General features: G+C 39.5%; 2 protein-coding genes across 3 annotated transcripts; both read right to left on the bottom strand.

The window, feature by feature from the left end:
* Window positions 1-976: 976 nt before the first annotated feature.
* On the bottom strand, window positions 977-4,202 carry LOC140943940 (uncharacterized). 2 transcript variants are annotated; one of them, XM_073393049.1, is made up of 4 exons: window positions 4,075-4,202; window positions 3,193-3,256; window positions 2,576-2,694; window positions 977-1,327 (listed from the first exon to the last, which is right to left on the bottom strand). In XM_073393049.1, the coding sequence occupies exons 1-4, from the start codon at window positions 4,153-4,155 to the stop codon at window positions 1,010-1,012; spliced, it is 582 nt and encodes a 193-aa protein (XP_073249150.1). In that variant the 5' UTR covers window positions 4,156-4,202; the 3' UTR covers window positions 977-1,009. The 2 variants fall into 2 exon arrangements, with proteins under 2 accessions (XP_073249150.1, XP_073249149.1); XM_073393048.1 differs by having other exon boundaries at window positions 2,576-2,698; window positions 3,194-3,256.
* Window positions 4,203-6,127: 1,925 nt separating this feature from the next.
* LOC140943612 (uncharacterized) lies at window positions 6,128-10,273 on the bottom strand. The gene is made up of 4 exons (XM_073392729.1): window positions 10,117-10,273; window positions 8,924-8,966; window positions 7,445-7,614; window positions 6,128-6,726 (listed from the first exon to the last, which is right to left on the bottom strand). The coding sequence occupies exons 1-4, from the start codon at window positions 10,189-10,191 to the stop codon at window positions 6,397-6,399; spliced, it is 618 nt and encodes a 205-aa protein (XP_073248830.1). The 5' UTR covers window positions 10,192-10,273; the 3' UTR covers window positions 6,128-6,396.
* Between the last annotated feature and the right edge of the window lie 3,323 nt (window positions 10,274-13,596).

The following is a 13,596-nucleotide window of genomic DNA, read 5'->3' as shown; positions in this document are numbered from 1 at the left end:
AAATTTGTTAAAGATAATTGAAGTATTCTTGACAAAAAAAAAGATATACACTACGAGTCTTTTCTTAATATTGAGACGATTCTGATGGCTGATTTGATCAATTTGAAAGCAAATAGAAGGTTTGTGATTGCAGGCACCCTTTTGTTTTCGCTCAGAGAGACTCGCGCTAGCTTGGCTTGATGTTCAGAGTTGTTTTTAAGCTTTCAAATCAATTATCCTCTGGGAATTGAAAACCTACTCCTAAAAACAACACAAACAACAACATCGACCTGTAATCTTTAATATTTGTTAACTTTCCATTCTTCTTAGTTTTAGTAAATGAAAAATTTATTCAAGTACAAGGAAAGCAATTCAAGGTTTAGGTATGAATGTTAGACTTGATAAATCAGGGGGGATGTGCGTTTTACTTCACGGACGAGTGGATTAACATCAGCGAAGTGAAGAGTGACTTAGGAGTAGATCAAGACTGACCAATATTGAAAAACTTATTAAAAAAATAGCTTAAAAGCAAGCGCAAGGCTGACAGCACAGCTGAAAAGGGAGGTTTAACAATTGGAAAATTTGACCGTCACTTGTACAAGCAAGTGACTATTAAAAAGCCCAAATCATGCAGCTATTAAAGGCTTCAGCTTTATTAGATTCCTTCCTACCGTCGATTTCATCCCAAGTCAAGGAGATGGTTAAATGGGAGTCAAGGGGAATCAAGTCGAAGATAATCTAGCATAGCTCAATCGGCCACTGAACCAGTATACTACATTATCTTCAACTTGACTCAACTCGAATAGTTAGTTCATTATAAATAGAGAGACTGTCGGTGAGTCCTTCGCAGTATACCTGTTCCAATTTTTAGGAAGAAAAGATTTTGATTTTAGCAGTGGTGGTTTTCAGCAGCAAGTGCTTAATCAAAACAGCAACAACTAAAAACAAAACAAATATCAGCGGCTGCTATTTTCTAATAGCATGAAATATAGAAACTGAAATATGAAAATTCACGGCAACTGCTAGTAGCCTAATCTTCCTCATGTTTGTGGTCGTCATGATGTTTCTTGCTCTTGCTTTTTGATTCTTCATCGCCGCAAGGGTACGTTCCACCACAGGAGGATGGCTGTACGGGATACGGAATTGGTTGGGGCATTGGCATCGGCATCGGCATAGGCACAGGCATTGGCATGGGAGCACCGGCTCCTCCCTGACACGGAGTTCCCCCTACCGGGGCACCGGTAGTGGCAGGTGGGAGAAGTGACGATAGGGCAGTCACCATCTGTTTAAGGCACACAGCTGCATCAACTTGCGCAACGCACGACTGGAAGCCAGCACAGACTTGATTCTGTGCACAAACAAGCAAATAAAGAAAATAATTGAATTTAATTCCAGTGTTAAGTAGTAAAATTATACAAAAAAGGAAATTTTGTTTATTTAGAACAGTAGATAAGGGGTACGTATTATTGTGTGAGGTAAAGTGAACCGCGTTGAATACAGTTGACTACCGATTTCTCGAACCCTCGTTAACTCACAAATCTCGCGTTAACTCGAACCAAAAACGATTTTTTTGTCCATACATTTATATAATTCTACCCTCGGTAACTCGAACCTCCCGCTTACTCTAAGTAATTTTTGTCTCCCTTTAGATCATTTCATATAATTTGACCCCGGATATCTCAAAACCATGTTTTGAGACAACAGTGTTCTGCCGTGGACCGGGTCCGAAACATTGAATTTATCTCAAAACAACCGTGTATGATTGGTCTTTTCTGCCAATCAACTTCTTTTTGTTCAGCCCTGTAAATGATCAATCTTTGTTACTTAATTCCTCTTTCAAATATCATTTATCTTTTGCTGGCTTTGAAGTGAAGTGTGTATGAAAATTGAACTCCGTCGCCATTCCATTTCATTATTTCCGGTTACATGCTTCGAACGCCTGTTAACTCGAACCCCTAATTAAACCTCGAACTTATTCCCTTGAAGAAGGATCGAGTTACCGGGATTCGACTGTCATTCAATACTTGGTTTATAGATGTTTAATGGAATTTCACGTTATTGTTCATGTAGAGAGTACACGAAAAAAGAAGATAAACTGTTGAAGAATTGTTGCATTGGGGTCAAAATACTTCTCTTGCATTCATTCCTTCTTTCTTCATTTTCTGCTTCTTGATGATGTTAATTTTGCCAATGTTATTATTTAAATAATAAAATGATATTAATATTATTCGTTATGCTTCATTGTCACATCACGAGTGTTATTGAATGCCTGAAAATTGTCTCTTACGATCAATATCAAGGCAAATCACAAATTTGGTAGACGAATTTAGCAGCATAAAAATGGTAAGTAGAGGTTTTGGCCTGTTCTGTTGGAAAACAAAAACATTATCTTCGAATTTACGACTACAAAATCCCTAATTGCATGTTAGAATTCTACACAGCTGTTTAATGCTCTCTTTGATTCGAAATGGTTTGGTTTTGAAATCGACAATTACCTTGGGGAGCTTGAAAAATGTGTCTATAACGTAAAATCGCTTTAATTGAGCCTGTGGGACGAAAACGATAAAAAAATCTATAGAACGCAAATGGTGCTTACAACTGCATCGCCAATCGGAATAGGAGTACCAGTGGCAGGTGGAGCAGGTGCAGGTTCTGTACCACTTCCGCTTCCGCTTCCACTGGCTCCGCTTTCTCCTCCTCCTGCTTCATCTGCCACTACAAAGCGAAGGTCAAAATAAGAACCTGTAACCAAGCCTTTTTAATATCGTCTAAACAGGCAATAAAGACCCAAGAGGAAATCTTACTAAACTCACGTTTGTCAAAAGGGTCTTCCGATAGATAACACATACTTGAAATCAGTCCGAGGAGAATGAAATTGTGGAATTGGTAAAAAGCATGTACCAAAGTTATTTAGATTGTGGCGAATGGGGAGACGAAGTGTCATGGCAGTATACTGGGCTACACATGTAAATTACACTTGTAAAAGTTTTATTGAGTTGACCCCAGGCGTCAAAGGAGTTATCTATGAGACCAACGCCAACAAAAATTTTTTGAAAAAAAAGTCTTTGCATCTTATAAAGCTCGTAAGAAAATAACATTGGAGTATAAGAGAAAGAGCTAGTAGGCTATGATTAATTTGATAGGTGATTATCTCTAGTATCGGTCAAATAGAGATTTTTTTACCAGTAAAGCTTAAGGCCTCTATTGGCCTACCTAGCTCGGCTTGGGTGTTTTCCTCCACGGCGTTCTCGTCTTTGCGCACCTCGCTGTCATCGTCCTGAGGGAACAATCGAAGTTAAAATTACAATTAACAATAGCTTGTTCACTTTCTTTCAAGACAGGTCTGACCTACTCATTTCAACACATTTGGCCTCTGCTTCAAAATGAGGCGATGTTCAACTTGCCATTACATACACTGTTAAAAAAAAAACAACAACAAACAAACAAAACAAAACAAAACTCAAGTTGGTCTGGAAGTTAAAAGGAAAATAAATGTTCTTGAAAAATTTTACATACCTACCAATGTAAGGACATTCTATAAATAAAGACCAAATGATGCAATTAAACTTAAGAGTGCCATTGAACGCTTATACGTTAATGACTTTATGGCACCCCTAATCAGGGAAGTGAATGGAACTAATTGCATTAATAAAATGTTCCAGCATTATATCTATAAGTTTTAACAAAAACATTTAAAATCTTCCATTCATGTATACAAAAAAGATTCAGTCTTTGTGGAATACAAATTAAGTATCTTATGCCTGAGCAAAAAATTGAATCAATGACCTCTTTTTGAAGTATATATATATAGATCTGACATTTTAATTACGAATGTTCGAAATCAAGGTCTCACTAAGGAGACTAACAGATTCCGGGGCAAAACGACACTGTCTCGAGGTCATTTTTCAGTTACTAGTAAATAGATGGTGAACGAGGTCTGAGTGTTTCGGAAGAAAGTTCATAATTACTCATGGAATAATAACTAGAAAACAAAAACATTGCAAAAGTTCGAGAAGTCAGATTTACAGTCTGCCTGTAATTTATATAATTTAGTTGTAAAATGTTATATCTGTCATTGTTGTATTCTTCCGTTACCTCGTTAGATGGCCAAGCACGTCCAACTATAAGGAAGACTGACAAGATGGAGATAATTAGTATTATTTGCTTGATTTCCATTTTTTCTACTGTTACAATTCTCTAATCGATGGCCGCCACAGAAACTCTCACAAAGCAACGCATGAAATAATTATGCCATCTTACAGGTAGCTAAGCAAAACAAAGCATTGTGCTTTTCTGGTAGTGGAATTTATAAATGAAATGTTTCAGGATAAATAAACCTTTGGTTCTCAAAATAAATACCTCTTCAATTTTTATTTTGTTTCAAAAAGTGTTCTTGTAGTGTTACTGTGATTCAAGCGTATGTAGCTACGTAGCTAGCGACCGTAGCGGAGCACTTGATGTAGTAACTCAGTTCCTCACAGCAGCTCACCCGTACGTTGGCGACAGGCTACGGTGGAATCCCTGGTGCTGAAACCAAGTACAAAGGGACTAGCTGCAACAACTGGATCGGTGAACGATTAAGTTTGCTCTTATTACAAAGGTAAATCATATCTTCTCTGACTCACATAAAATTCCACCCTCGTTATGGACTTCAAAGGCAGAACATTGATGATGCCTGAAAAATCTCTAACGGCCGGAATTCTTGAGAATTTTTATATCAATAGATTTGCAATTACAGTGGGCTTTTATTACATAAAGTTATTAACAAGTGTCTTTGAATGAGGACGAAAGTGCTGGTTTAAAGTTTTGAATTGGTCTGGCAGACGTTTTCATGTTCGACGTGAGCTATATAGTGAAAATGTCACCAATAAAATTTATTCCATTGGTTCCTTCAAAGTCCATCGCGAACATTCTAACTCGCTTAACTTCCCAGCTATAGGCAAAATTTTTTTGACTTGTATTGTCAGAGAACGAGCTGTAGTTCAGAATGAATTCAAAAGGAAAATAGAATATCGTCAAGAAGTGTTCACGTGTCTCATAAACATCGCATTGGGAGTTTTCACATCGTTGACAGACTAAGAGCATGTTTACATGAAGGTGGGGACCCCAGGTAGGTGTGGTAACCCGCTTAGGTGGGGTAAATAAACAAACCGCGTTTACACGCAATCTTACAACCCCGCCATCCCGGTGTGCACTTTCTCAAGATTGTTGAATGGTCGCTAAGCACGTAAACAAGAAAAATCTGGCAAACCACGTTTGCTTTGGCGATTCTTGCGCTTCTACTCTCACCTGCTGCTCTTGCTGCAACCTTCAGTGCTGTGGCTTTCTATTGTTACTTTAATGATGCAAAGCAACCGCAAAAGTAAACTTTGGGCGAATTTGATTTATCTCGAATTCGACTCCGGCTAGACGGGTTACACAACCTTGAAACGTTTACATGGCAAAATTTGAGCACGGCTGAGAAGGTTACCCGGTCTGGCAGACCGGGCTACCCGCCTTGGTGGGTCACCACACCTATCATGTAAACGCAATCAAATTAAAACAAGAAACTTTATGGAGAGGCGGATTACCCCATTCATTTTGGAGCGTGAATAAAGGCTGATCCATAACCCTCATTAGCACTTGTGTCCCGGGGTGACTCCCATTTAACAGTGACGGGGATGCTCGTCGGAAAATTCAAATTCAACCCTAAGGGAGACTAATGAACTAATGTGGGTGTTGCTCAAGCTTAAACTGATCCCTAATGGAGATTTCTGTGTGGTCAGTGTCAGGGCTTTTTTTGTAAATTTTCGTATGCACATTACTAAGTGATATCTGAATGGGCAAATATAGTGACTTTCCATCCCAAGACCGTAAGTGATACCAATTAAAATCTGCAATTTGCCGTCGAAAGTGAGACGACGAGCACTCCGCGAGCACTCAGCAAATTTCACGGCTTTACGCCAACTACGCTGAAAGCCTTTAACAGTTCTCTTAAAATGACTTCTGTTTTACGCCAAAGTATTCTAACTGTTTATTACTTGATGATTGCTAAAGATAAGGATTTATCTTGCTTTCAGATGATAACTGCAGGTCGCAGAGTCGATTATTTTCACTTATTAGACCCTCAGTGAACGAAGACCGATTCCCACTCAATACAACCGGCCTCTTTTAGACTAAATAGCATTTCTCCCCCAGCGTATTAAGTGAATGATCATTTTTATTAGTCTCATATTTATCTTTCTTTAGTAACAGAACATAAGTCCCACATAACATAATTCAGAAGACTGTTGATGAATTTACAATATAGCAAACACGCATACGTTGAGAACCGCGTGAGGTGTGGTCATCGCTTAAACTCGATCAGTCTATTCGACTATCTTTTTCAATGCAAAGTCATTACGGAATTGCATAGCTTCTAGGCATTTAACGCATAAACTAATCTTTCTTGGCTTTCTTGTCAAGCTTTTTCTCTTTCTTGTCATGGTGTTTCTTGCCTTTTGATCCTTTGTCTTTACATGGATAAGTTCCACCACAAGAGGCCGGTTCCATGATAACCTCAGGATACGGCATCGGCTGGGGCATGGGCATGGGCATGGGCATAGGTTGGGGCATCGGCATGGAGGCACCTCCTTGACAGGGGGCTGCCCCAACAGGTGCACCTCCAGCACCTCCACTTAATGATGATAGGGTCTGCAGCATTTGTTGAAGGCACATGTTGGGGTCTCCTTGAGCAGCGCATGCTTGGAAGGCAGCGCACGCTTGATTCTAGAGGGATTAAAGCAAAGCCAAGATCTACGTTTGTCACATAAAAGAAGTACACAAGTGATCATATATTCTCACAAGCCTTTCGTCAAAACTATGTTACTACTAACACTTGCCAGGTATCATGCCAAGGCCAAGTTCATGAACCTACTTTACGCGCACTTAACTATTACCGAAGTAACAAATATATATGAATCAACCCATACTAGACCTACAGGATGATGAATTGAATGAAATTAAAAGAAGATAGGATCATCACAGTTATAGACCAAACGTTTGCCAGCAGCCAGTTGGCCTGTTACACTCTGTAGATTACTTGGCGAGAGTGCTCCATCGTTATGGTATGGCAACAACATCGAACTTTATTTGCATGACCATACAAGCACATACAGTATGTGCAAAAGCTATGTTTAGGAATCAAAATTACAACACAGGGCAATTACGTTGCTTTGATAATAATTTGTCACGAACATCAAAACAAGCTGAAATATATTCATTGGTGAAAGGTTCAAATCCCGTACAAGCCTGATTTTTTAGGCTTTCGTCTCGCAACTGCAAAAGTTGCGAGCACAAAAACACAGAATGCAGGATTTCTCTCACCGAGACAAAGAATCTCACCATTTTGTGGTCTAAGAGCGAAAGGGTTCGAAAATCTGGCCGGGCTCCATGTCTGACCATATAATGTGCTACATAATGTGGATAAGACTTTAAAGCCACTTACAACAGCAGCGACAATTGGATTGGCACCGGCTGGGGGAGCTCCTCCGGGGGGTGGTGGTACTCCTGCGTTTGGCGGCGGTGTTCCCCCTGCAGGGGGTGGCGTGGTAGCACCAGCAGCTGGTGGGGCAGTGGTGGGCTCAGCAGCACTTCCACTCTCTCCTCCTGCCGCATCTGCAAGGCAATGATAATGATAATAATGATGAAGGTGGGTGGTGATGGTGATGATGATGTTGATAATGATGCTGGTAATAATAGTGATAACAATGTTGATAATGATGATGATAATAATAATGTAATGATGTTGATAATGATAATGATGTTGATAATGATGATGGAGACGACGGTAATGATTATGATGATGATGATGATGATGATGATGACAATGATAAAGATAATATTGACGATAATGACTGCAATTCAGGTTAACGATTTCGATAATTATAGTTCATTCATATACTTCTTCTTTCCTGATTGGCTTAAACCCCCAGGCTAATTTTTCCTAACTAGTAAGCGTTAACCAATTTGGAAGGGGTTTGCCTTGATGCCAGATGTAATGATAGTTGACAGAAAAGGGGACAGCAGAGGGCACGGTAGCTGAGCGGTTTTGCCAGACAATATTCGGGGAGGAAAAGGCAGACGTAAGACTCGATGGATGAAAAATGCTATCTGAAGAATATCTGCTACAATAAACATCCCTTAATACAGTCGAACCTCCCATAAGTGACCACCCAAAATGCAAAGAGGTGTTCGCTTGCAAGAATCGAACCGCAGGGTTCTCTTCCCAGAAGAGGTCTGGGAACATCTTCTTTATGGAAGATAATTTATGGTACGCCATGTGTAGTTCCACGTTGTTGGTAAAGTATATGTCGTTTATTCTAAGTAGCATAGCGCACAGAGCGAACATAGAATGCGTCAAATGGTCGCTAACAAGCGCTTAAAAACAATGGAAAATTGTTAAACTTTCAGGTCCAAAAAGTGGTCGCGGTCGCTTACAGGAGGTGGTCGTTTACCAGAGGGTCCAACTGTAAGGCTTTGACTGGGAAAATTTTGTTTTTTTGGATAGGCGGTCGCCTAGGGAGGTGGTCGCTTACGAGGGGTGGTCGCACATGAAGGTTCGACTGTATCTACAAACTGTCGAGGACCAGAGAATATTAAGAAGACGAGAACTTTACATAGATCGAGATAAGTAGATTTTTCTGCTACCGTATGATATAAAGAAATGACTTTCGAAATCAAGAACTATATTATCAAACAGGATCTTGATGGTAATAAGTATTCTTGCATCGTCACCTCTCCGTAGAGGTTTCCTGAACGCGCGATGTATTTATTCTGATCTCAATTATTCTAACTTTGTCCCTTGCAAATAGCCTACTCGCTTCGACGGTTCTCTAGACTTAAAAAAACAACAACAACAAAAAAAACATGCTACTGATTGCCTAAAAGGGTAACTCTTAACTAAGGCGAGTTAAACTGAACTTACCTTGTTCCCTGTCGTCATCGTCTTCACGCTTCTGGCGCTCATCCTGATGGGACGAGGGTAGAGATTATATTTAGACTGGGCCAGTTACTCAGGAGTTCGGAGGTTGTTTAACACATTACCGCGTTCTAAACAAAGTCTAAACCATTTTTTAATCAACCCTAATATCTATCCCTGATTGCTGTTCATTACAAAGAATTCTCACTGCTCGTGATAGAAAACCACTTATTATAATCATCACTACTTCTTCACAATAGTTTCCGAACATATTAGGGCTGTTTAAAGGTATGATCATGCACTACAGTTTGCTCTGTGATGTAACATGACCCTCTTAACCTCGTTCACAGGGCACTCCCCTTGAAAACTGTGAAGGAAAAGCCCTGGGAACTAGATGACCTCCTTTTTGAGTTACACTTGTATGTATCCTTCCCAGTGCTTTGGTGTCGTGAAAGCGAAGCTTAATGAGATAATTTGACAAAGCGAAATAACGAAAAAAAGACAGTCAATGAATTTGACAGAAACTTATTGCCAGAAATAAATCGTTTAATGGAGCGTGGAGATGAACCATTAAAACTTTGATTCAGAGAAGCAAGTCGTGTTTGTTTCGCAGAACGAGCACTAAAAGACCTAAAATATTAATAGAAATTGGCTGGTTAAGAAATTTCCTGAAGTAAGAAGTAAAAAAGCTAAGAGAATTTTTGATTTTCTCTGTTAAAAACAATATACTACACACTGGCTTTTAAGAACACTTTATCTAACTTTTTTGAGTTAATTGTGGAAGGAAAGGGTAAGTCTATCAAGCACGAACTTGCATGACTTTTCTCTCGCCGATATGAGATAACACAAGATAATTTTACCACCGTATATCACTGAATTTACGGTTACAACTTTGATTTGAGTTAAAGTTTTACCGACGTGATTTTAAACACCCCGATATTTCAGCTGTGAAACACGGAAAGATGAAAGAAATAAAAAGTAGCATAGCCCGAGCTGGTGCTAATTCCGCAGAATTTAGTAGGGATCGAAAAGTTTTTAAAACATGTTTCTTTTCGTTTCATATGTTATATAAACATCGTCTAGGATGCAGCAGGAAATTGAAGCCTGTTTTAAGGAGACCAAATGAGAGGCTTCAGGCCCAAACTCCAGGATGGCGAAAATCTTAAATAAGTTAACTAAAAAAAAGTTTCTTCTTTTACCTCTGAAGGTCGAGCATGGGTGAAAACGAGTAAAGCGGACAAGATAAGGAAGATCAAGATTCCTTTCAGCTCCATTGTTTCGTCTACTTCGAAAGTTACTAGTTGGTAAGTAAGAAAATTATGGCTAAAACGAAATAGACAAAGAACAGCATGAAATAATTATGTCATTTTGCAGGTTCAACTAGGACGAGAACCAGCCGAGCAAATAGCGTATTCGACAAACGTGCTCTACAGGTGGAGAGAACAAACCTGATCACGGGTGGCTTGCAAATGATTGAAAACCAAGCTTTGTTTCTTGTATTGCCCCCCATAATCTTAAAAACAAAAAGGGTCTGGAGAGTTACGATTTGTTAAAAACAAGATTCATCGGTGATTATTGCGTGTTATTATTAGGATTTGCACACAGCTAGTTTATGTCAACACGACTCTGCTCAAGTGTTAATGTTGTGATAAACACATTACGACCTTATGGGTTGATACGTAGGGCGACCTCATAGTGTCCGACCGTGAACGTTCTTTCTTGGACGGCCGTAAGTGAACGCCGGCATATCTACCTTAATTTGGATCACTGCATTTGCTCGGATTACTAAAGGAGAACTTTACTTAGATCGCAGAGGTTGACTTTAATTAATTCCTCAGCGTCCGCAGCGATTGACTGTTAGTTTTCTCTTGACGATTCCATTTTTTAAGTCCTGGTATAACTAAGCGGAAAAATTAAACTTTGAAAGGCAAAGGAATGTTGTTTCTTTTTCTAAGGAAGTACGCAGAAAAGGAGGGGGATCAAGAAGATATGAATTACCAGCTCTATAGATAACACCTATTATTGGTTTTGTAATTTCGAAATACACTTTTATGAAACCTTTTAAAAAGGCGATAAATCAGGACAATGTGTCAGTAGTGCAGGTGAAAGTTAGAGTATCTGTGCGTCGCCCCTTTCCCTCCCTCTCTCTGAATCAAATGGCAGATTTTTCTAGTGGTTTTTGCATATACAGGAACCAACCTGTGGCAAGGAAAACTTCTCAATAAATCATTCTCCTTTTTGTCCGCCACTCTTGGGTAGTTCACGAAAGCGCAAGTTATCACGCATGCGCACACCATTTTAGATATAACCAAAAGGTTAGTGGACTCTTATCAGAACATGGTTTAAAAGTTATCCAGTCTGTTCCAGTAGATCATTTTAAGTCAGTCTATTATTATAATATTGATTTAAAATAAAATCGATCGCCACAACACGGGACACGGGACAGGGGAACGTTCACTGAGTAAACTGTAGACCTTTTTACGGCGCGGTGTGGCGCCGGTCAAGGCATCCAATGTTAATTAAGGAAGAACATTACTAGAAAGCTTAGCAAAACTCGGCTCCTTTGAGAACGGATCGATGAGCGTTATTGCGAATAAATATACAAGCCATCATCAGCGCAGTGTTTTCATGGACCGTTCTCGAAATTATGCATGGCTTGTAATGATTCGTTTTATGCTTTTATAAAAGTCAAGCTTCGTGGTTATAATGGCTGTTGTCTGTTAGATGCAGTTTCTTTCATTGATTTGGCCTTGTTTGAACGTTAGGCCTATTCCGTGGTTTGAGGAACACATCGTAAAAAGGGGAGACACAGTAAGGCGTGTATAGATAAATGCATCCAAAGAATGGTTTTCAGTAACGATGGAGTGGATCAGAGATCCATTCGAAGTTATAAGAGCGCTTTGATCTTGTGAAAATGACACATCGGAGTCGCACCCGCTCCAGAACATGTAGCCTGCGTAGCAAGCGTTTCCATTTGGTTTCGCCTCTCCGCTCTTTTACTTGCGCCATTTTTCGCGCGGTCTTTGACTCGCGCTCCTCGTTCTTTGCTCCTAAACCGCACGGAAACGCTTGCTACGCAGGCTAGAGAACATGTAAGGAAAGCTTTCGTCGCTAAGATTTCTGGGATCGTTTGGGAGGGCAAGCGTTACTTAATTATTGTTAGTGGTTGCCTTGAATAGCATCGACGATTACTAACACTTGTCTACCCAAACAATCCAAAGAACTACACTTAAGCTTCTACCCATTCTCCCTAGAGTCAGAGACGCAAAGGTATCTTTGCAATTTACCTTTTCCTTCCGACTCCCTCTTGTGATTCCGTCGTTTCTAAACAGGGGCACCCAACAACGCGTACCTCCTAATAAATACATTGTAAACACTTTATAGGCTGTCCAGAGTACTTTTACATATCTAGGAATACAATCTAAGCAGCGCTATAAAGTTTTTTATCTGTTCGGTCATCAGGGGAACTTGAGCCTTCAAAATTACAAGGGCTACAGACAGTATTATCTTCCCAAAATTTTAGATGCAAATTAACGTTTTACGAAAGAGAAAATTGTTCTATTTACCTCTCTCCGTTACATTTTTGAATCGGATAATTTTAGGCGTCCTTTTTCTACGAAAAATAGCCCAACATTGGGACTGAAATATGAAAAAATAAAGTCCAGAAAATGGCAGAAAATTTGCTAGATACGCTTCGAAAAGTGTGCATAATGGAACGTGCATCTAGAAATTGTTAGCCGTCCTAAACCAAGAGAAAATTCAGTAGGCCACGTTTGCTCTTCCGAACGGATATTCTTTACGGAAAACAGGCGTTGGGTGCCCCTGTCTAAATCAGCGAAAATTATCTAGATTGTCGAAACCGGGCGTAGTAATCGGTTTGGAATTTTCTCTTCTTCTAGTTGCGACTCCCAAAATATGGTTTTCGCTAGATCATAGCACAAAGCTCTTAAATGAATAAATAGAAGGAATTAAAACCTTACTTCGGTGCTAAATGTATCAAGTTGTGCACAAATATACAGGTTCTAAAACAGACTAAAACAAATAAGTCAGCATTAATTATAAAATTAGTACTTTCCTCAAATTATCAGTAACAGTCTAAGGCCTAAGCCAAACATCGAACTCTTCATGAGACGAACCAAACATTAATTATAGTGAGTTAAATTGGAGTTTGTATGATAACGTATATTTACGCCTCGTTCGGGAGAAAATTTACCTTGGTGGGCTAAAATTACTTTTTGGTTTGATTCAGTTGGTTGGCTCGACCTGTCCTAAGTTCGAGGTCGACCCAAATTAGAGTTTAGTTCGTCTCATGAAAATTTAAAACACTGCTAATTTCAATATCATAACAAAATGATTCTGATATACCTTAAAATTACAACCAGCGTAGGTCACAACCGGTCTCTGTTGTTTTCTAAAATACGGAGGGAGATATTAGGCAATTTCTGTCAATACCGTTCTTGAAAGATTGAAGACTGCTATGGGTGATGCCTTTGTCTCTGTTTTCTCTAGTAGAGACCTAATCCAGTAGAAAAGAGGGGAAAGTTTACCATAGTCTTACAGAGCCAAATGTAGGCGAATTAAGGTGACTCGACCCAGTTATTTTTGGGGGGTACTACCCTACTTTGAAGCACTCTGGTTTCCCCACCTTTACTTTTATCGTAAGTCTAACACATAGAATG

The sequence above is a fragment of the Porites lutea genome, chromosome 7 (genome assembly GCF_958299795.1).
Source record: "Porites lutea chromosome 7, jaPorLute2.1, whole genome shotgun sequence".
Classification (NCBI taxonomy): Eukaryota; Metazoa; Cnidaria; class Anthozoa; order Scleractinia; family Poritidae; genus Porites; species Porites lutea.
The sequence above is the reverse complement of the archived record's forward strand: the minus strand, read 5'-3'. Positions and strand labels throughout refer to the sequence as shown.

Excerpts from the sequence above, each read along its gene's own strand:
- LOC140943940 (XM_073393048.1), bottom strand. The coding sequence starts at position 4,155 with ATGGAAATCAAGCAAATAATACTAATTATCTCCATCTTGTCAGTCTTC. Across the intron at positions 3,257-4,074 it reads GTGCTTGGCCATCTAACGAG|GACGATGACAGCGAGGTGCG; the intron begins GTAACGGAAGAA and ends TTGTTCCCTCAG. Across the intron at positions 2,699-3,193 it reads AAAACACCCAAGCCGAGCTA|GTAGTGGCAGATGAAGCAGG; the intron begins GGTAGGCCAATA and ends GACCTTCGCTTT.
- LOC140943612 (XM_073392729.1), bottom strand. The coding sequence starts at position 10,191 with ATGGAGCTGAAAGGAATCTTGATCTTCCTTATCTTGTCCGCTTTACTC. Across the intron at positions 7,615-8,923 it reads CGATGACGACAGGGAACAAG|ATGCGGCAGGAGGAGAGAGT; the intron begins GTAAGTTCAGTT and ends ATTGCCTTGCAG. Across the intron at positions 6,727-7,444 it reads ATCCAATTGTCGCTGCTGTT|AATCAAGCGTGCGCTGCCTT; the intron begins GTAAGTGGCTTT and ends TAATCCCTCTAG.